Raw genomic sequence first — 22,732 nt, forward strand, 5'->3', positions numbered from 1 at the left:
CACACACACACACACACACACACACATGAGATTTCTTGAGGAAGTACTGAAGGGGCCTGACAAAAGTACTAACGTATCCCAGCGGTCTTTCATCCGCCCCACAATGATGGGGTCTTACCTGGACCACCGTCGTGTCCTTGGGATGGACACAGGTTCTAATGGCGCTTACATTGAGAAAATAGACAGAAAGCGGCAGATCCTGGGGCAAGAGGTGAGCAGTGAGGCACGTCAGGCGGTAGTGCTTGATGGTGTTGACGGTGCAGCGCGGTACAGGTGACACTTGGGTGAAGGAGGCTCGTCCTCCACCTTGGCAAATGCAGCCTACAGGTAGCCCAACCGCAGACAAGCCAAGACAACATTGTGGCAACGAACCATAAGACGTATACTTGTTGCGGCAAACGAACTCACAATGAGAGATGGTGACACGCCCTTTTCGAGAGCCACGCCACTGATCATACGTAAGTCATCCCCTGTAAGTACAGTATAGTGTCAACATGTATGTGGAAAAAGCAGCAAGTCTTTGGTTACTGCATCGACGTCTGATATAAATAAAAACATCACTGAACCCACCCTCTTATACAGGACAGACTAAGCCATGGGATGTTCGTTAGATTGTACCACACCAAGCTGAGAGACTGAAAACAAATTCTTTAATTACTTCACTTGCATATTTGTACTGGTTGTTATTGCAACGGACCATTGGTCTTCAGATTGGCTATGATCACGGGATAGCTAGCCAATGGAAAGGCAATGTGGCCTTCACACTGCTTGCCAACCACCAAGTGTGTACGCTTCTACTGAAAGGCATTTAAATCAACCAGACTCCAGCTACGGATCTTGACCTGCCGCGAATCCGCTGCGGGAGAAAAAAAAACTGTGGCTGTGTGTGAACTGCTCCATTGACTTACATTGACATTGTAATGTCACCGCCGCGGTTTGATTTCTTGAACTGCGATGGACAAATCGCTAGTGTCAACACTGAACAGTTCCTGAAGGACCTCTTGGTACCCCGACGGCGATGCTCAGACAGGAAAGGACTCAAAGGAGCGGAGCGGACCCTGTGGAGAGGTAGCACGGCATGGAGAGAGGACCCCCGTCACGATCAGTGAGATGGCAGACTGAGATTTCCTTCGCTGCGCAGTCAGCTGTGGGATAATGGAGTACGTAAATCTACGTGAGAAGGAACCCAAACAGACTTCACACAAGAAATACTAGAACTGATAGAGAACACAAAGGACATGGCCTGTTGAACAACTAAAAGGTGAGTTGGATGAACAGCTCAGACTCCAGAGCACAAATAACGACTGCATGTTTTGTTGTTGTTAAAGATTCGCCAATCCGAGGATTGGCATGGGCCTTTACTGCCATGGTGGCGGCCCATAGGTGTTTGCGCTTATAGTAGGTGTCCATCTCTGTAACGACTGCATTAATCCCTCACTGATAATGAGACTAACAGTAGAGATAGGGAGTAAAGACAGTCTAAAGGAAGTAGACATCATAACAGCAGCAGTAGCTCCTCACATCTTTCTTTTTCTTCTTTTTTTTTTTTTTTTTTTTTTTGGTGGTAAAAGGCGATATTTAGGAATGTAGCTTTCTTCTTCCTAAAGCGCCGCTTGCCCACCAGTCCACCAAGATTGTCTCCGAGTTAAGAGCCAAAAACAATAGTAAATATAGAGCTGCGTGCCTCTTAATATTTACCATGTAGTTTACTATACAGTATATGAATATCTTCATCCTGAGCTATAAGGCACTGATGGTAAATGTACGGTAATTTTAGTGTCTGTAGGGTAAACTGCAAAGAAGCGTTCATGGCTTGGCAACAGTGAGCATTGCAGCATTTGCAGGCACTCACAATTCTTGGCAGGTTGCCGTGGTTTGTTTTGAGGACAAACACGGCCGGTGAATCAGTGTCGTAGGAAATTAAGGTTAAGGTGAAGGTTTTCATTTAACTTAATTTATTTCTAAACCGCTCTAAACACTGGTCGTGTGAAGCGAACCCTTGTGTGTGTGTGCCATACGAGTCTTGCAGAACATCAACACAACCTTCAAGACAACCACCACCAGCCAGTGCCTTGCTGCAGTGTCAAGGAAAGAAATAACGAGGAGGATTTACATAACATGGTGAGATAATTGAACGTTGGTATTGATAGTCTCTGTCTTGGGCCGAGATAGGCCATGAGAACATTCTGCTTGGGAAAAATAAAATGTACTATGATAATCCAGCCTTATGCATCCAGTCATACTTGCTACGTGTTCCAATCCTATATTGCTGTCACTCAGAATCGACAGGCATATGACAAACTCCCTCTCATCCTCACATTGGTATTCTTTGCCAGAATTATTCCAGTATTATAAGTTGTCATAGAGAACTGCATGTTTTTAATGACTTTAGCTGTGAGGGAGCAACATCAACGCAATGCTCAAGTATCTTTCGGTACACCTGGCAGCGCACATAGGCCTTGTCAGTTGTTACCCCTCGGGCCACAGTTGACATATAGATCCCCCAAAACATGGGTGCCACGAGAAAAGAGGCTATAATTTTACATCCTAATATCCAATCCCCCATACTGTCTTGGGAGAAAGCAGAGTTTATGAGCGGGAAACATGAAAGTTATAATTTTACTGCACTTGAATGGAGGTGACATCTTAGAAGAAAGCAGTCCTAACCTAACCAGCCCTAATGATCCAAACCTGACTTATCTGACGTGACGTAGTGTCACCTCAACTTATCTAACCTAACCAGTAAATATTTACAAGAGTTCCTTCATTTACCTAATATGGCTTTTTATATTCCCATTTTGGTAACCTTGGCCAACCAAACCAAATCAAGACTAATGTAGGTTAACCAAACCCCCAAATTAATCTAACTTTAACTAATCTAACCTACCTTAAACCAAATCTGACTCTGTTTTTGACACAATGTGTTGGTTTTCAAAAGCATCAATATTGAGTCAGTAGTAGCCAAGCATGTGAAAAACAAACTTCATAGACATGAAGTACAGTGAGTATACTACCATAACATCCAGTCGTCTCATGCGATACCGGCAAGAACCGATAGTAATCATCAACCACCAAATCCACGCTAACCTGACCTAATCCAAACTAACTAACCTAACCTAAACTATCTGCATTATGGAAACTATTAATTTGTGATGAAAATTTCAATTTAGTACGTGCAAGTATCTCAGGTTATTAGAAAAAAAAAATTCTCCTGAATGTGTAGAGCATTATGATCTTAGAATAATGCCATATCTGTATCTATATATCTATATCTATCTATCTATCTATCTATCTATCTATCTCTTTATATATATATATGTATATATATATATATATATATATATATATATATATATATATATATATATATATATATATATATATATACACACACACACACACACACACACACACACACACACACACACACACACACACACATTTTATGTGTGATTCACTGTTTGATCTGCTGCAGTCTCTGACAAGACAGCCAGACGTTACCCTACGGAACGAGCTCAGAACTCATTATTTCCGATCTTCGGATAGGCCTGAGACCAGGCACACACCACACACTGGGACAACAAGGTCACAACTTCTCGATTTACATCCCGTATCTACTCACTGCTAGGTGAACAGGGGCTACACGTGAAAGGAGACACATCCAAATATCTCCACCCGGCCGGGGAATCGAACCCCGGTCCTCTGGCTTGTGAAGCCAGCGCTCTAACCACTGAGCTACCGGGCCGTGTGTGTGTGTGTGTGTGTGTGTGTGTGTGTGTGTGTGTGTGTGTGTGTGTGTTTGTTTGTTTGTTTGTGAGACAAATTATCTTGATAATTTATTGATCATGACAGTTATCCAATAATAAATTTTCTCGCATTATTAATTTAGTGGTGTTATTGTACAACAAAATGTTCGGTCTGTTCAATACATTCACAGTCAGATGATAGTGGTTATTGGGGCGTTGCTGTCTTGTCACAGAAACTTTTATCTTCATTAAAGGAAGCAAGAAACAGAAATGAGCTGCTAGTCTTGCTTTTCCTAGCCTTATTTCTCATGCTGAGTTTGATGCTTTATTTATGCAGAAAGTGGAAAGCTTGATATAATTTTCTAATATTTTTCAGAAACCTCCAGAATGGTGCAGCTTCCTGGTGCTCCCCATCTTGCTTGTTACTGCCAGTCAAGAAGAGTACACTGGTAACTTGTATTGTTGTTCACATCCCTTAACCTTTGTATATTGTAAGAAGACATTGTAGCTTATGTATTTCAGTAGATAGTCTAAAAAGGTTTGGATAGGTGTTGTCAAGGCTCGTCTCACACACACGTCCATCATTACTGAAGATAACACCACTGATAAGAATCCTTTTATGGTCAGAGAGGTTTGATGAAGCATGTTGGTGCACTGCTGGGCTGATGATGTGGAGAGAAGCAAGATACATGCTCCATTGAGTAATTTGAGTCCTTTGTAGTGATGGTAGTTAAGGTTTCACAGGGAGACTTGCCCATGGAGACAGCTCAATGTTGAGCTGGTGTGGTCACTCAGTATGGCTAGGTTTTCACTTCTGGGGCTACATTTGAATTTGAATTATTATAGATAGTGAAGAACTCTGAAAACAAAATTATATAATGCATGTTAATTCTTAACTCTCAGATGTCTTGCCCACGCCTGATGTAATGAAAGCAGCAGTAGAGAGCCTTCTCACCCGCCTCTTACATCACAGAGGCAGGGACTTCACTGTGGAGATAGAAGGACTAACAGAGGGAAAAGATTACTTTAAGGTAAAGGTAATACACAAAAGTCATACATTTTGTAGAAGTAGCATTATCTAGATCAGGGATTCTCAACCTGGGATTCTTGAGCCCCCAGGAGTTCATAAGATTTCCAGGGGTACTTAGATGGCTGATCTAATAATATCCTTTGCAATACCTTTGCATTTTCAGTTAGCATCAGTCACTAAATTAACATCCGTTTGATGTCAGATTACTGAGGTTTCGGATAGATGGTCTTTTAACTCAGGGGATTCTTAATGGGAAAAGATTAAGAACCCATGATCTAGATGTTTTTAAAAGCAGATTTTCTAAACTAGTGTTTCCTTCCCATGTGCTGTGGAACAGTTCATGACAGTTCAGTCTTTTAGATGACAAAGACAGTTTTGAGAAAGCTTCAAGGTTCAGAAATCCAAAAAACTTTATTATTCATTCATTTAGTAAGTTATTTAGTTTTTGTTTATGTATTTTTCCTTTCAAATGAGTAATTAAGAAGGCTATCTGGTGAGAAGATAGAATAATTGAAAATTTTTTTACAAAGTTTTTGATAATTTCATTGCAAATATATTTTATAAGGAATAAATTTGATAATTATAAAAATAACACTTATGGTGAAGTAATTTTCCTCTATTCTTGCTGAAAATATTTTTGTGGTTTATGTACTATCTGAACAAAATTTGTATTCAGTAATTAGTTTAGTGAAGAAATATTTTTATATTGGCTCTTTTTGTGGTTAATCCAGAAATTAGCTTTAGTCTATGAAATGAATGCCATTCAACTAAAGAAAACTAACTTGGTGAAAAATTGTACATTCTTTCCTTCTTGTGATGATGTATGACTCATTCCAGTCCTCCTTGTAGTGGTTATGGCAGAGTGTGGAGGAACACTAGAACACTGATATGAAAAGAGAATAGGTACAAGATATAAATTGAGGAGTTGTGATCTTGCACAGACTAGGAGCAGGAACAGACTTACTTCTCACTTAAAACTTTCTGGAACATGAGATTAGGAGACATGGGAATGGTGATGTAGAAATAAGGTGTCTGTTAGTGATATTACTGTAGAGTTTTTTTAATCTTTTTGATATGAGTGGACCTGATAGGACCAGTCACCGGAGCTTCATGGACACAACTGCTTTGAAAATTATGTAGTAGGGACCAGGGAAGGAACAGAAGGTGAGACTGTCACATCCACTAATCTCTGTAGTATTTGATAAGTATTGGTATTTTTTTCTCTCTTTGTAGGTGCATGGAGAAGGTGTGGAGGGGCAACCAGTGCGGGTGTGGGCAGGGACAGGTGTGGCAGCAGCCTTGGGTGTGATGACATATCTCAAGTATCTGTGTAATGCCTCGGTCTCCTGGGAAGCCAACCAACTGTCAAACTTACCTGATGTGTGGCCTGAGGGAACTGTTGAAAGTCAGCTGCTGGACCGGTGGGTGTCTTGAAGGCTTCTTTGAGATGCAAAGTTAACATAGTACCATAAGCTGCCTATACTGCTTCTTTAATTGTACAAACACTAAAGCTTCTTTTGAACAGGTACCGGTACTACAGCAACCCATGTGTCTTCTCTTACTCTTATGCCTTTTGGTCTTGGGAGCGCTGGGAGAAGGAGATTGACTTGATGGCTCTGATGGGTATTAATTTGGCATTAGCACTTAATGGTGAGGAAGCAATCTGGAGGGAAGTATATAGAGACCTTGGCTTAACTGAGAAGGAACTGGAAGAACACTTTGCAGGATATGCTTTTCTTGCTTGGTAAGTTGCATATGTTTGTATCGATTATAATTCTTATCAATCGTTCTTTTACAGCTCCTTTCCTGTGCTTATTTTGTGGCAGTTTCTATATATGGAATTTAAATCCTTATGATCACTTTTATCATTGTTGTTATTATTATAGTATTTGTTGTTGTCATGGTTTTCTACTGACTAACAGGGGCAGAATGGGGAATCTTGAGAGGTGGGGTGGGCCTCTTTCCATCTACTGGCAAGAAGAAAAACTTAAACTTCAGAAGAGGATTGTGGCACGAATGAGGGAATTGGGAATGCTTACTGTGCTTCCTGGATTCTCAGGCCATGTGCCTAAGGGGATATTAAGGTAAATACTATGATCCTCTAAATTATGTAATGATGGTAATAAGAGAAATAATCAAGTGATAGAATGGATGCATTAGTTTTTCTCTGGGTAATGGCCTCAGTATAGTTTTCCTTCAAAACCTTATCCATCACTGATATATTAAGGTCCATCTCAACAACTATGCTGATGCCATTATGCTGTCATCATCAAGTAATGAGAGATAGAATAAGGGTGAGCTAATGAAATTGTTTCTTTAGTTTATTTGATTCATTGATATATGTGAGTAATACAAGTTTGTATCCAAACTCCTTTATCAACATCACTTGGTGTCTCTTGTGTAATGAACCACCTGCTTCACACATCACCCCTCTGAGTGGCAAGGAGTTAGCCTTCTTGATGATGCTGCCCACATTAGTAACATCTTCCATTACTTCATTGTTGCTATCAGTTGTAATGAAATACATGACAGATTTCAAAACACTTATAAACTATATTCTTTCAAGTATTGTTTTTATAAAGTTCAGTAACTGAATGTGTTTTTCTCATTTTTTATAATTTATTTTAGCATAAAAAGATTAGGGTCAATTTACAGTTCACCCAACCATGGGATCTGTAGTGTGCCTCACGTTTTCTGGTGACAAATGTATTGAATTGATTAATGGTTATATATAATTCAATACAAACCAATATTTTTTGAGTTAATGACTGTGTTTTCAACTCCAAGTTATGCCTACCTCTCATTCCCTACTGTCTTGGGAGACCTGTGGGAAATTGGGGTTTTTGGGTGGGGGAGCCTTAAATGTGCATTGCAAAAGAGGTTGGAAATCAACAAAATCACATCAAAACTCTGAAAAAATTTTGATGTTGGTGGCGGCGTCTGACTGCAGCGGCGGCAAGTGTTGCTTTGTTTATGTTGAGCAGCGTTGTCCAGTGGGACAGTCTCCTCGTGTAGAAGATTATAAGGTTGGGAAGGTTGGGTTTGTTTAGTATCCCTTGTGGGGTGTGGTGTAGCACATATAGCCAGAAATGTAGTGTTGGCAACATTGCTCAACACAAACAATGCAATTGCCACTGTATCCAGGTGCTGCCTCCACCATTGAAACATTTTCAGAAATTTTGGTGATTTAATGCTCCCCCACCCAAAAACTCCAATTTCCCACAGGTCCCTCAAGATCACTGGGAATAAGAGGTAGGAATAGATTAAAATTGAAAGAAGTCATAACTCGGTAAAGTATCAATTTCTAACGGAAATTATATATATACCATCAATTCACTACATTTCTCACCAGGAAAAACATCAGCCACATCACAGATTCCATAGTTGGGTGAAACTGGAAATTAACCAAAATAAGCTTTGATGTATTAAAAAAAGCCACTTAATTCTTACAAAAGGAAATAGAATAACATTACATATGCTACAAATTTAAGTAGAAGTCGTAGTAACATTAACTTCTGTATGTTTCAGAGTTTTTCCCACTGCAAACATTACAAGACTGCATGCATGGGGCCATTTTTCTGAACCATATACAAGGTGTGTATGGTGTGTATGTATTCATCTTTGTATTTGTATTCATGGTCACCTGCTAGTCACCCAGCTAGCCTTCCCAATTATGGAGCGAGCTCATAGTTCAAAGGCTTATCTTCAGATAGGACTAAGACCACACCACACTCTGCACACTGGGAAAGCAAGGCCACAACCCCACCAATTACACCCTATACCTATTAACTGCTATGTGAACAGGGGTTACACATTACAAAGCTCACCCATTTTTCTTGCAGCGCCCAGGACTCGAACCCAAGCCTTCTCAGATGTGAGCCAAGTGTTTAAACCATTACATTACATTGTGTGTGTGTGTGCATAGGTAGGTGTTATCGCAGTAAAGAGCAAAAAAGAGGGCCACTAGATGCCAATTTGTAGAGGAAGGCCTTATGTACAGATCCTCTGCCAGTGCAGTGAGTGTGTGCGTGTGTAATTCCCTGATATTATAGTCATGATCTTTTTTTTTGTTGTTGTTATTCATGACTCATTATTTATTGTCTTTCCAGGACCTATTTTTTAAACCCTCAAGATCCATTGTTTGAGAAAATTGCAGAGGCTTTCATTAAAAAGGTGAGAGAGAGAGAGAGAGAGAGAGAGAGAGAGAGAGAGAGAGAGAGAGAGAGAGAGAGAGAGAGAGAGAGAGAGAACCATGGTAAGTTGCATCTTGTAAGGACTGATACTGTACATTTCTTCAGTTACTGTTATCAAAGCTTTTCATACTATACAGTAAACCATTGCAAAGAAAAATTGTGGCACAGCACTGAGATGAATTTCTTAAGTAAAAAAAGATACTATTTTGGTCTCGAGTCATCAATTCTAGAATAAGTGTTTATATTTCAGATAACAAGGGAATTGGGATCAGACCACTTTTACCTTGTGGACCCTTTCAATGAAATGAATCCTGTTTCATCAGACCTGACCTACCTGGAAGGTGTTAGCCAGGCCATTTATGGAGCACTTCAGAAAGGTGATCCTGAGGCAGTGTGGTGAGTTGGTACTGTTGTCAATGATCTTGTTTATGTGACCAGTAATTCTGAGGGTGTGGTTGTAGTGGTAAGTGTAGAGCAGGGGTTCTCAACCTTTTTAATCTTATGTACCCCTCGAAGTCTTTCAGTATTGATCACGTACCCCTTACCCATAATGCAGTGTCAGGAAGGGTAACAATAAATGCATGGTTTATTGACTTAGTTTATTAAATTTAAATTGTGTTATATATGTGGAGCAGACAAAATTTTTAATTAATACTGTGTTAGTATGTTTCTATGAGGTAGTGTCGATAGGAACTGGTACCTCACAGGGAGACACTATATGTGACTAACATGCAATACATTTACCAAAAAGGAACTATATCAGACAATTTTCGATCATTATGGCAGTGAACTAGTGTTGCTTGCAGCTAGTTGCAATGTGTAACTAGTAACAGTGATAGATAAGTCACTGTGTGTGTTAATAACGTATAAAATAATAAATCAGAACAAATATTATAGGTTTGCAAGGTTGTGTGGCAACTGTAATCCAAGAGAGCTTTCTTTCAAGTGATATAACTCCAAGAGTTTTCTTGTTAACATTGTTAACGTGTCCTGGTTCTAGTGAAGGACACATCCAGCCTAGCACATGTAGGCCACATTGTATACTACAAACAAATTTGCAGCTATTGAAAACTGAAGCATTTTGAGAAACCTGCCACGTACCCTAAAGATTCCTATCACGTACCCCAGGTTGAGAACCCCTGGTGTAGAGTATTTCTTTCAAATGGTTAAAACCCAAGTAGAATTATTTGCACAGCAGTTGTCTGTGTTAATTTGAGTTCTATTTGAAGGTAGGCACTCAGACACAAAGAGGTAGTAGGATCTGCAGGAAAGAGTTTTCAAACATAAGCCAACTATTGTTCGGCTCATTCAAGAGGCCAAACTAGACAACAGACACCCATGCACCTGCATTAAAGTTTTTTAGCCATGTTTACATTTTGGTGACCAGATAGGCCATACCAGATTATGTGTGCCTGCCTTTAGAGTGAATTCTCTACTACTGCAGAAAAAAAAGTTGATTTACCAATAATGATGGTAATCAATTCTCATTCCTCAGGGTGACTCAAGGTTGGATGTTTTATAGTGATAGTGGCTTTTGGCAAAAACCTCAAGCAAGGGCATACCTCACTGCGGTCCCTCAGGTGAGAGAGAGAGAGAGAGAGAGAGAGAGAGAGAGAGAGAGAGAGAGAGAGAGAGAGAGAGAGAGAGAGAGAGAGAGATGATTACAATATTCAAACTGATAAATGAAATGAAGGAACTAGTTAATGTATTATGGAGGAGAAGAAAGGCTGTAAGTTTGAGGAGAGGTAAAGAAAAGATTGTGATTCATCTGTGATAATGTAGATGTGATTTGCCTTCCTTCTTTTGGCAGGGCAAGATGTTAGTCCTTGATTTGGTAGCTGAAGTTTCTCCACAATATGGACGTCTGGAGAGCTACTTTGGCCAGCCTTTCATTTTCTGCTTGCTTAATAACTATGGGGGAGTGAGAGGCATCTTTGGTAATGCAAATGTTCTTCTGAAGGTATGTCAGTTATGGTAATGATGCAGCTGAATGACTTGTCTCAGTGTATGTGGCATTCTTGCAATTACTATGCATGTTTGTTTATAGTGAAGTGGCTTTGGGGTTGGTATTCTGAAAAGTTATTTATTTATTTTTTTTAATGTAGCACTGGTCCAGAGGTTTGAGTAAAAAAGAAAGAAAAAAAAAAAGCTGACTAAGGTGCCTGTCCTAAGGAGAAAACAAATGGATTAGTATAAATTGGAGAAGTGTCTAGAAATTTCTTAAGAGTCAAAATCATAAGATTGTTTCATTTTTTTTTCTTTTTTTTTTTACACAAGTCTAATTACAAGTCTAATCTGGACATGTGTCTGACTTATCAGCATGTGAGTGTAGTGTTTGGGTTTACATTAGTTTAGTTAATCAGTACACAGTCTGGTCTATTGATGGGTGCTTTGATCAAAGTTGTTGAATGAAAAGTGTGTATGGTCTGTAGTAAATGAAAGTATATATATTAAAATGTTCTAATGTGCAGATATTTCTTTGAAGTGTATGTGTACAAGATTTCTACCTATAAATTTGTATGAGTATTTGAAAGTTGATGTCCAGTTTGAATTTTACAGAACCTTGCCGATGCCCGACAGTTCCCCAATTCAACCTTGGTTGGGACGGGCATGACTCCAGAAGGCATTGGCTCAAATTATGTTATTTTTGATCTCCTGTCTGAAATGTCATGGAGAAGTCACATGAGGGATATTCGAGAATGGTCAGTACTTCCACTTAGTAATGTTGTTAGTGAATGAGGTTGTAATGATGGTTGGAGATAAATGTATACAGCATATATTTATGATTTTCTTGTCTGTATAGGGCTGTTCAGTACTCCAGGAGGAGATATGGTATTCAAGATGAAAATTTGGAGGATGCTTGGAAGCTTCTTATGGTTAGTAAACTGTGAGAGAATGTGTGATTGTGTACATGTACACATATACAGTATAGCAAGAATAAAAGAAGTAAATAGGAAAAGAATTGTAGGATAATTGATGTTTCTATATTTTACTAGCAGTGTATTTACTTTCCCTTCACTATCTGATTAACTTCCCATTTATTTGCCTTCCAGTCAAGCATCTATAACTGCTCAGAGCCAGTAAGGTACCACGGGAAATACACCCCGTTGATGTTGCGGCCCAGACTTAATCCAAAGACTAAGGTAAGATGCCAGTAACTGTAATCTATTTGTGGCTTTGCAAATATATGAAAAGAAAAGATGGCTATAAATCTATAAATGAGTTGCAATTGTGTTAAACTGAAGATGTAACATTTGCACATTTCAGACCTAAAAATTGCTAAAAAGAAATGTTTTTGTATATTGTAAAAGGACTGGGAAGCCTACATTTCTAGTGATAGAGAAAATAGCCAGATGCCATTGGTGTGGTAAACATTCCTGTATTTGCTGAGATATGTGGAAGCCACTTTCTAACTACTTGTCATCCCTCTGCCCTTCCTCTTCTCTACTGTAGTATTTCAAAATCGATTTCTTTATAACTTTCTTCATAGTTTGTGTCTTTGAACTCTGTGTGGTGATAGACACAACCATCTCGCCATCCAACTCGGTTAGAAAAAAGTTAAATTTACATCAGGGTAAATTATAGGACTGATAGAGAAAGCTTCTAATTCTAAGATCAGAGAATCAAATATCCACTGTGTACTTTTAGTGTCAAAACTTTGCTAGTAATGTGCTGAAAGAGAGACTTTGGATGGGGATGTTTAAGGAAATCAGGTGTTTCAAGAGTTCTTCTAACATGTTATTTCTCCAAGACAAAAGCCTTTCAAAATAAAATTATCATATTAGTTAAAGATTGACTATGTATGATACTTATCTTACAATCATGGCTTAGACTTTTTATCTCAACATAGTGTACTCACTGTAGTTTCTTCAATATTTTAGATGTGGTATTATCTAAAGGATTTTGTAAGGGCATGGGACCTCCTCATTGGCACAGCAAAGGAGCAAATGAGACGTCAGAATAACCAGGAGTCTAGACTGGTTAACACGATCATGAAGCCAACTGAAGCGTCATTGAGAGGTAGAATCATTGGAGTGCCTTGTAAAAGAAATGAGGACCAAAGAGAATCAGAAATGTGCAAATTTCTAAAGAAGGAATACTTCAAAAGTTTGATAAGTACAAATGGAGAAATTAATAGAGGAGTACATCTGCTTGAAGAAGAGACATTGAAGTATGATCTTGTGGAAGTTACAAGAGAATTAATGCAGGTAAGTGTTAATATGTCTTTGTAGTAATTTGTAAAGCCCTTATAAATTGGATTGGTTGGAAGAATGCCCATCCAAAATCTAATGGTCTGATCTACCCAAAGTTTGATGGTATTGGTTTGCCACACTCTGTCAAACACTTATATGCTCTAGAAGATTCATAAAATTATTAGAATAAAATATGATGGAATTAATTTCCAAATGGAGTGAGTGATGTGTGTGGGGGATGAATGGAGTAGATTCTGATCATATTGCTACAGTGGTGCTCAGGAATTAGGGAGCTTTAAAAAAGATTATTGATGAGGTGGTGCTAGGTGGTGGTTTATCTGGCCAACCCTATGTGGGACTGCAAGCATCATATATAGGTAGATAGATTATTATTATTATTATTATTATTATTATTATTATTATTATTATTATTATTATTATTATTATTATTATTATTATTATCATCATCATCATCAATATTATGATTATTATTATTGCTGCTGCTACTACTGCTGATACTACTACTACTACTACTACTACTACTACTACTACTACTACTACTACTACTACTACTACTACTACTACTACTACTACTACTACTACTACTACTACTACTTCTAGTACTACTTCTAGTACTGCTTCTAGTACTACTACTACTACTACTACTACTACTACTACTACTACTACTACTACTACTACTACTACTACTACTACTACTAAGTACAATTTTTATTGATTAAGAAATAAATGATTAATCATAATTGAAGGTATATCAAGTCTCTCTCTCTCTCTCTCTCTCTCTCTCTCTCTCTCTCTCTCTCTCTCTCTCTCTCTCTCTCTGTTGTCTTGATGTTACTAATTTTTTGTAACTGGTTTTCCAGCAAGTGAATAGCTTGCCTGCTTCTGTTTGCATGCAGTAATCAAAGCTGAAATGTGAGCCTTCTCTTCATTCATTAATCTTTGCACAGTAATCTCCACCGTGATGATGATGATGTCAAACTTGATTTATCGGCATCTCTGGTATTAGATACAATCATAACGTGGCTTTCCAGTTGGCTGCTGTGGATGTAATCAAAACTCTCATCAGGAGTTACAGAAAACGAGATATTACAGCAATTGAGTAAGTATTTGTGTATGGTATTTATGCACATTCCTTATAAATATATCTGTAAATACATTTGGGATTTTACTTTGTGAAATAAAATGTTTTCGAGCAAAAACTTGGCTTGTAGTTTTGAGTACATAATATCACATATATTAACAGTATCAACCATTGCAGGGACAGCAGCAATCAACTCCAGGAACTCATAAGTGATATGAACATGATACTGGGAAGTAATTCTAACTACCTGTTGGGAAGCTGGGTTCAGAGTGCATTGAACTGGTCCAATGATACCCAGGTGTGTATCAGATATGTTCAGTAATTATGGTTTGATTTGGTGGTGGTGAGTTTTGTGAAAAGTAGGGAATATTTCACTTGTTTGGAGAGAAAAAAAAAAAATAATAATAATTATAATTTCTGAATAGTACTCAGAGCTGTGGCACATCATACTGGTGCAAACTTGAACATGAAGAAACTAGCAGGCAAAAGCATATAAAGTAGAGGAGAGAGAAGAATGCTTAGTAGGAAACATAAGAATGTTTAAGAGAAAGCTCTCTCCTCTGCCTTAACATGTATAATTCATCAATCACTGGTACAGTCAAGCCAGTGACGATGGTGTTGTGTGGTCTCGCGACATTATGCACTTATATTTTCAGGAACACACTCTGGTGAGAAGAAACTCCTTGTACCAGATAAGCCTGTGGGGTCCCAATGGTGAAATCTTGGACTATGCAGTTAAGCAGTGGAATGGCGTTATGGAGAGGTCTGTTCATAGATGATTATTCTTATTTTTTGTATTTGAAAATTGCTTTACAGTAATTCTCAACACATACTGAATATGCTACACCAAAAAAATTGATGATTATTAGACAGAAACCTGTAAGTGGTAGAGGGCTGCTGTGGTACAATGGAACCAAGCATGCTTTTGGGACTGAGGGGTCTCCAGGTGCACAGGCTCAAATCCTGGTCATAGTCCAAGTCTAGGTAGGGCTTCCTTACTCGGGGTAACAGTTCCCTAATGGGTGGTCTTTCAGATAAGATATCTCCTTAAGCATGTAAATTCTAGTGAAAAGCCCATATTGTTTAGAAAGAAGAAAAGGAAGTGACACAAGCAAAAGTCTCAGGTTCATTAATCAAGATGAAACAAGAAATGATGGATTCAAGCTTGAAAAAGTTAGACTGTACAAAAAGAGGAAGGACTTAATTTCCAAGCAGAGTTGTAGATGAATGGAATGTACTTAGTAATGACTTCCTTAGTGCTGAGTAATTAGGGAGCCTTAAAAGGTTATGCAGTGGACACTCAGTACTTGAAGTTCATTTGTTCCAATGGCTGTTTGAGTATCAAAAAGTTGAGTATTAGTACCTATAAATCAGGTAATTCGATCTAATCTTAACAAATCCTTAAGTTTATAAAAATTTCAATGTAATTTTTTTACAATTTTGATTTGTACATACTGCAATTGAAGACTGGTGATGGATAATGTAGAAGAGGAGGAGATAAGGATGGGGAGGAGGAGGGAAGTTGTTCATCAGGGGACAAGTCACCATCCATGAAAACATCCCTTGTGATTCCTGTGAACCCACTAGTGGAGGGTTGTGGCTCACTAACACTTGCACTTTCAGTAGATTCCTTATATTCATCACTAATAAGCCTCTTCTGTGCCACTATAAGTTTCTAAATGAAAAACTACAGACAGAATGCAGAAGAATGTTGTCTCTCTCACAACTGTGGCAGTACAGGAGATGTGCACTGGTATCAGTTATACCGATATTTTGTTTCGGTACTACCAGTAATAATATCTCCTGTTATCAGAACAGGATAGTGGTGGTGGTGGGAAGGGAGAGGCCAGAGCTTTGTTTACAACTATGTATGCACCCATTCGATTACCAGATATTTTAATCACTAATAAGCCTTAGGTGTTAAAGTAAGTTTATAAATGAAAAACTACAGACAGAACGCAAGAGAATATTATTCTGACAACCTCAGCAGCACAAATGGTGTAGGGGGGAGAGGGAGAGGCCAGGGAGCCTTTGTTTACAACCATACATGTGGATGTTCGACTATCAGGTATTTTTTCAAATATTAAGTCAAACTTTTGCGATTGAGTATTGAAAAGTTCGATTATTAAGACATTCAAGAATTGATTCTTCACTGTATTAAATTCGTGGTTAGAGATGATAAGTGGAAATAAGTATTTGTGTTTCATACAGGGACTACAACTTCCCATATTTTCCTGTGCTCTTATATTCCAGCAGGTGTTCAGTGTGCACTATACTTCATAGACATTTTGAATTGTGTGCAGGATTTGCTTACAGCAGTACACAGATTCTCTTATTGATGTTTACAAATATGACTACCATTACTCAGGTATGTGGCACCTCGGTGGAGTGCATTCAGTGAAGCCCTCTTGAAAGCAGTCAAGAGTGATGTTGCAGTGGATATGGCAAAATTTAAGGCCACTGTATTTGAAGCTGTAGAGAAACCCTTTGCTGAAGATCTAGATACGTTCTATCCTTCTTCTCCAATAGGTGAGTATATTGTTTGTAGCTAAATCTATTTATATTTACACACACACACACACACACACACACACACACACGGGACATCGTCGATGGCGGAGGTGGTCGCTGAGCTCCAGAGCAATCATCTATAATTCTACAGTTACCTAAGAGTAACCAAGGTGGGAAAGGAGCTGGTAATGTTTGTCCCGTCTCCATATAGTCATGTTAACTGTTGATTAGCAAAATAATGTCCAGTGAAGGTAAATATAAACTGTAGCCTGCGTTTGAGCCATCAGCTGGTTTGTTTACGTCTGCGCAACATGGCGGCCGTGAACTCGAAAGAGGAATCAGACTTCACAGGGTTTCAAGGAATAATGGAGAAGAGCGCTTATGTGAAGAAAATTCTGGAGTTAGAAGGTAAAATTGAAAAACTGTTTGAAAAGTATGAGGGCCTGGAAACGAGTTATGACAATGTAAAGAGAGACTGTGCCGATATGAAGAAGGAAAATGCAGCACTGAAAGAGGAAGTTAAGCTAATTAAAGTGAATTGCGAAAAATGTGGAGAATCTCTAGGAAAAGTGATGGAGAAGCAGGCTGAATGGAAAAAAAGTCAGGAAGTGGAAAGAAAGGAGGTAAATTACAAAGTTGCAAGTCTGGAAAAGGAAATCAAAGAGTCAGGGAGAAAACTTTGGGCCTTGCTGAAATTATAGATCAACAGATCATAGAAGAGAAGATAGCTGAGAAAGTGGTGAAGGTTATTAAGTCAAATGAGACATTGGTGAGGAAACTGTAGACAAAAGAGATGTGTGGTGATATTTGGTGTGGAGGAGGATAAGACACCGAGTAAAATGGAGAGAGAAAAACATAAAAAGGTGATAAATAATATCATTAATGTGGTGCAAGAGGAGGAAAAGACCTAGTACAAGAAATAGAGGACTTCCATAGAATTGGAAAGTTCACAAGAGAAGGTATGAGGCCAATAAGAATCAAACTTAAGTCACAAAAGGATGTAGATGAATTGGTGGAGAAGTCATGGAGGCTAGCCCAGCAGGAAACAACAAGGAAGATTTGGTTGAGAAGAGATCTCGGTGAAAAGGAAAGAGAAATGTTAAATGAGTTGAGAAAGGAGGCTTTGAAAAAAATGAAGAGAGGACAGAAGAGAGAAGAAAGAGTTTTTCTGGAGAATCTTGGATATGAGACTGAGGAAGTGGTTCATAACCCAGAAAAGTACAGCAAGAAAGGACTAAAGAAACTTACATATGAGCGAAATGTAATGTATTCCAACATAAATGGAGTGATATCGGGATTTTAGAACTCAACGATTACTTGAGGGACAAGAACCCAGATATTGTGGGTCTTACTGAAACAAAACTGAGAGAGGAGAAGACCTGATGAAGGTTGGAGAAGGAAATATAACGTTTGGAAAAGAAATAGAGTAGGTAAGATGGGAGGAGGAGTGATGTTGCTGGTTAAAAAGATATAAAGGTGGATCAAGTGAAAAAGGTATGGGAAAGGCAGAAGTGCTAAAGATCAGAGCAGAAACTAATGAAGGAAAAAGAGGCACTACATAGTGGTGTACGTACCACCTAAGACAAATGCATGGTCAGTACAGGAATATGAAGAAATGATAAGTGATACAGGAACATGTCTGGAAGAAATGTTGGGTGGCTGTGAACGAACTATAATGATGGGAGATTTTAATTGTAAAGAGGTGTGTTGGGAGGACTGGTCAATGGAAGGATCAGAGACAACATGGGAAATACACTATTGACACTGGCAATGGAAAATGTGTTAACTCAGTGGGTCAAAGAAGATACTAGGTTTGGAGGAGAGGAGCATCGTCAAGACTGGACTTGGTCTTTAGTACAGAGCCAATGGTCATTGAGGAGATGAGGGTGGAGTGCCCTTTAGCAAAGAGTGATCATGCAGTTTTGGAGTTCAAGGTGATAGACGAAGAGAAATCTAGAAGAAATGAAGAATATAAAGTGGGAAGATGGAATTATGCCAAGACAGATTTTGGAAACCTAAAGAAATTCTTTCAAGAGACAAATTGGATGAAATTCAAGAGTGCTAAGGAGCAAATGAAAAGTGGAAGGAATTTATAAAAATATACAAAGAAGGTGAGAAAAATTTGTACCAATAAGACAACATAGAGAAGTTGGAAAGCAGGACTGGTTTAACGATAGATGTGAAAAGGCTAGAACAAGAAAAGAGGATGCATGGAAGAGGTGGAGAAGGAAAAGACGGATTAAGCAGTGGGAAAGTTACAAAAGAGCAAGAAATGAATATGTGTTGATTAGAAGAGAAGAAAGAAAGAAACAAGAAAAGGATATAATTGATAAATGTAAAGACCAACCAAGGCTTTTTACAGACATGTGAACAACAACATCAAAAATAGAGAAAGTATTGAAAGTTTAGAAGTAAATGGAGTATACAGTGAAGATCCCAGGGAAATGGCAGAGGCTATGAATGGATGCTTTCGGAAGGTATTCACAAAGGAGACTGCTTTTGACAAACCACTGGTAATGGAACAGAAAGGGATTATGAAGGAGTTTCAAGTAACTGTGGAGGAGATCAAGAACATGATGGGGAGTTTAGAAGTGAGAAAAGCTGTGGGACCTGATGGGGTATCAGGATGGATTTTAAGAGAATGCAGGGAGCAATTGGCAGAAAAAGTTTGTGAAGTAATTGATGCCTCATTAAGGGAAGGCGTAGTGCCCCAAGACTGGAAAAGAGCTAACATTGTCCCAATCTATAAATCAGGTAACAAGAGAGACCCATTGAACTATAGACCAGTGTCACTTACAAGTGTGGTAGCTAAGATGTGTGAGAGGGTGGTGAAGACTAGATGGACAGACTTCTTGGAGAAAAATGACATACTTTGTGAGTGTCAATTTGGTTTTAGGAAAGGGCGTTCATGCACGACAAACCTGATATGTTACTATTCGAGGGTGATAGATGTAATACAGGAAAGAGATGGTTGGGCTGATGGAATATATCTGGATTTAAAAAAGGCCTTTGATAAGGTACCACACCAGAGACTGATCTGGAAACTTGAAATGGTAGGAGGAGTGCATGGCAGTTTACTAAAATGGATGGAAGACTTTTGGTAGGAAGAGAAATGAGAACAATAATTAAGGACAGACCATCAGAATGGGGATTGGTGGAGAGTGGAGTTCCACAGGGATCAGTGTTGGCACCAGTAATGTTCGCAGTCTACATAAATGACATGGTGGATGGGGTGTCCAGTTATGTGAGCCTATTTGCAGGCGATGCAAAATTGTTAAGAAAAGTGAGATGTGACAAAGATTGCGAACTACTCCAGGAAGACTTGGACAGAATATGGAAATGGAGCTGTACATGGCAAATGGAGTTCAACACGACAAAATGCAAGAAAATAGAGTTTGGCAAGAGTGAAAGAAGAATCAGGAGTATGTACAAGATAGGAAATGAAGACATAAAACCAGTCATGAAGAAAAAGACCTTGGGGTGACAATTACCAATGACCTATCGCCAGAGAGACATATAAACAAAATAATTGGAGAAGTATTGAACTTATTGAGGAACATAAGAGTGGCGTTCGTATATCTAGATGAAGAAATGATGAAGAAAATAATTACTGCAATGATAAGACCGAGGCTTGAATATGCAACAATACAGTGGGCTCGAACTTAAAGAAACACATAAGGAAACTAGAGAAAGTACAGAGGGCTGCAACGAAAATGGTGCCTGACTTAAGAGATTTGACTTATGAAGACAGACTGAAAAGAATGCAACTTCCAACCCTGGAAAACAGAAGAAAGGGAGACCTGATAGCAATATACAGAGTGATGATTGGCATGGAAAAATGGATAGGGAAGATCTGTGTATGTGGAATGGAAGAATGTCGAGAGGGCATGGGAAAAAACTAAAATGGCCACTTATAGGAGAGATGTGAAAAATATAGCTTCCCTCATAGAAGGGTGGAAGCATGGAATAGTTTAGACGTGGAAGTGGTCAACGCAAGGAATATTCATGATTTTAAGAAAAAGCTGGACATTAATAGATATGGAGACGGGACAACACGAGCATAGCTCTTTTCCCGTATGTTACAATTAGGTAAATACAATTAGGTAAATACACACACACACACACACACACACACACACACACACACACACACACACACACACACAATTATATACATACTGGCTATGTAAGGGCATTGTTCTAGACTAAACTGTTCAAGCTGTGCGACTGATCTCAGTGAAATAAGGACAGAAATCCTTTGTGTAGCTGAAACAAGAAGTTTTTAGTAGGTGTATCTTGGGCTATAGACAGCACATGTAGAGACATTTGTAACCTCAGCAGTTTTCACTTTGTCCTTGATTATAGTCATTTATGCCAATGAATATTTACCAACAATATAGCATGTGGTTTGTAGGAAGTAAGCCATGAGCTCCATGACCACTGGACTAAGTGAAGATGTACCATGGGATAACCATGTTGGAAACTTTTGTCTTGGTCTGGCTAGAAATGTGGTGTACATTTATCTCCCTGGAATTTTGTACATGTTACAGGAAAGTGAAGGTGATACCTGGCACAAACTCACAATGAGGAAAGAAATATCCCCAATTTTAGGGTAATAGAGATGAAGTAGTTGGCAATCCTACCAAACAGAAACTTATTAAATGTATCTGTCTCAGGCAGTATTGCCAATAGCTTCTCCATCCCTATTTACTCTAAATTCTTGGAGCAAACTATAGCTTAGGCTAGCAGTTTGTTGTACCTGTACTACTCATATATGTATTTACACATGTCTGTGTGTATATTCACACTCCCATTAATGCTTTTCTCTTACTCTTGTCCCAGGTGACTCTGTCAAGCTTGCTGTCAGGATGCATGAAAAATACCGACCATTGTTCACTCGAAGGAAACTAATGAAGCAATACATGAAATTACGTGCGGAGTTCGAAGAGCCAAGAATGAGGAGAGGATGATTAAGAAATACCAATGCAAGGCTGCATAGATTTTTATATATTTAAATTTTTTTTTAACAATATGGTCTTATCACGGGAATTTACTGGCTAAAGGAGGTATTTTTGGATAGCTCCTATCTGAGAGCCCATCCGTTAGGGAACCATTACTCAGTGTAAGGAAGCCTTTCCTACACTTGGACTGTGGCCAGGACTTGAACCTGTGTGCTTCAGGAACCCATGGCCCCCAAAGCATGTGTGGCTCTACTGTACCATGGTGGCCCTTTATGCAGGATACAGGCTAGTAACTATGAATGTCTGTTATTTTGTAGGATACAAGCCTCTAAGAAGGCAGAATAAAAGGTTATTGTTATGGTTGGGATTAAACAGAATAGGCAGGCACCAGCCAGATTGAACCTGGGACCTTCCACTTGCTGAATGGACTTGCTATCTGTTACACCATGGTTGCCTCTTGATGACAATTTTCACAGTTTTCATGATTGGTTGGCTCCTTAAAGGTATGTAGTGGAAGAGCTTCATAAGAAAAAGCCATTTGTAAAATATGATGCTCAAAAAAAAAAAAAAAAAGGCCAAATTACAGAGAACTTGGTTTATTGGTGGAAGGGAAAGTGTGTATGTACTAAATGGGGGCTAATACTGGCTTATTCTTGAGCTATTAAGATTGACATGATAGAGTTGAAAATGAGCAGTAAGGGAAACCACACACTGAGGGTATAGGAAGATATGGGTGTGTGGAATGGCAGAATCACTAAGGCAAACCAAAATTGCTTGAGTCTTGGTGATCACTTTTTGTCTGACCAGTAGCATGTCATGCTTCCATATTTACAGTGAGTGTTGTGCCAGGAGTTCCTTCCTATTGACACTTGGCATTGCTCTTCATCACTCTTCCTCTCAGTGAGCTGGTCACACTGCAGAAATACATATAGGAATTGTGATCACAACTCTATGGCATTTAAGATGTGCCACATTATGTCACTGTGCCTAACATTC

At 38.8% G+C, this 22,732-nt stretch overlaps 1 protein-coding gene across 2 annotated transcripts in view; it reads left to right on the forward strand.

Annotated features, from left to right (window-relative positions):
• The first annotated feature begins 1,617 nt into the window (after positions 1-1,617).
• The window catches only part of LOC123511190 (alpha-N-acetylglucosaminidase-like), a 21,659-nt gene continuing 544 nt past the window's right edge, over positions 1,618-22,732 (forward strand). Inside the window, exons 1-20 of one of the 2 annotated variants that reach the window (XM_045266850.1) lie at positions 1,618-2,121; positions 4,123-4,195; positions 4,650-4,783; positions 6,010-6,197; positions 6,302-6,520; positions 6,699-6,860; positions 8,305-8,370; positions 8,886-8,949; positions 9,220-9,365; positions 10,465-10,549; positions 10,780-10,929; positions 11,529-11,671; positions 11,773-11,845; positions 12,023-12,112; positions 12,851-13,177; positions 14,215-14,282; positions 14,442-14,562; positions 14,921-15,027; positions 16,633-16,793; positions 21,618-22,732. The exon at positions 21,618-22,732 is cut by the window's right edge and continues 544 nt beyond it. In XM_045266850.1, coding sequence (XP_045122785.1) covers positions 2,119-2,121; positions 4,123-4,195; positions 4,650-4,783; positions 6,010-6,197; positions 6,302-6,520; positions 6,699-6,860; positions 8,305-8,370; positions 8,886-8,949; positions 9,220-9,365; positions 10,465-10,549; positions 10,780-10,929; positions 11,529-11,671; positions 11,773-11,845; positions 12,023-12,112; positions 12,851-13,177; positions 14,215-14,282; positions 14,442-14,562; positions 14,921-15,027; positions 16,633-16,793; positions 21,618-21,745 — 2,508 coding nt within the window. In that variant the 5' untranslated portion in view covers positions 1,618-2,118 and the 3' untranslated portion in view covers positions 21,746-22,732. The remainder of the gene's footprint in view (positions 2,122-4,122; positions 4,196-4,649; positions 4,784-6,009; positions 6,198-6,301; positions 6,521-6,698; positions 6,861-8,304; positions 8,371-8,885; positions 8,950-9,219; positions 9,366-10,464; positions 10,550-10,779; positions 10,930-11,528; positions 11,672-11,772; positions 11,846-12,022; positions 12,113-12,850; positions 13,178-14,214; positions 14,283-14,441; positions 14,563-14,920; positions 15,028-16,632; positions 16,794-21,617) is intronic. The other variant, XM_045266851.1, reaches the window with a different exon arrangement.

This window comes from Portunus trituberculatus, chromosome 31, assembly GCF_017591435.1.
Source record: "Portunus trituberculatus isolate SZX2019 chromosome 31, ASM1759143v1, whole genome shotgun sequence".
Lineage (NCBI taxonomy): Eukaryota > Metazoa > Arthropoda > Malacostraca > Decapoda > Portunidae > Portunus > Portunus trituberculatus.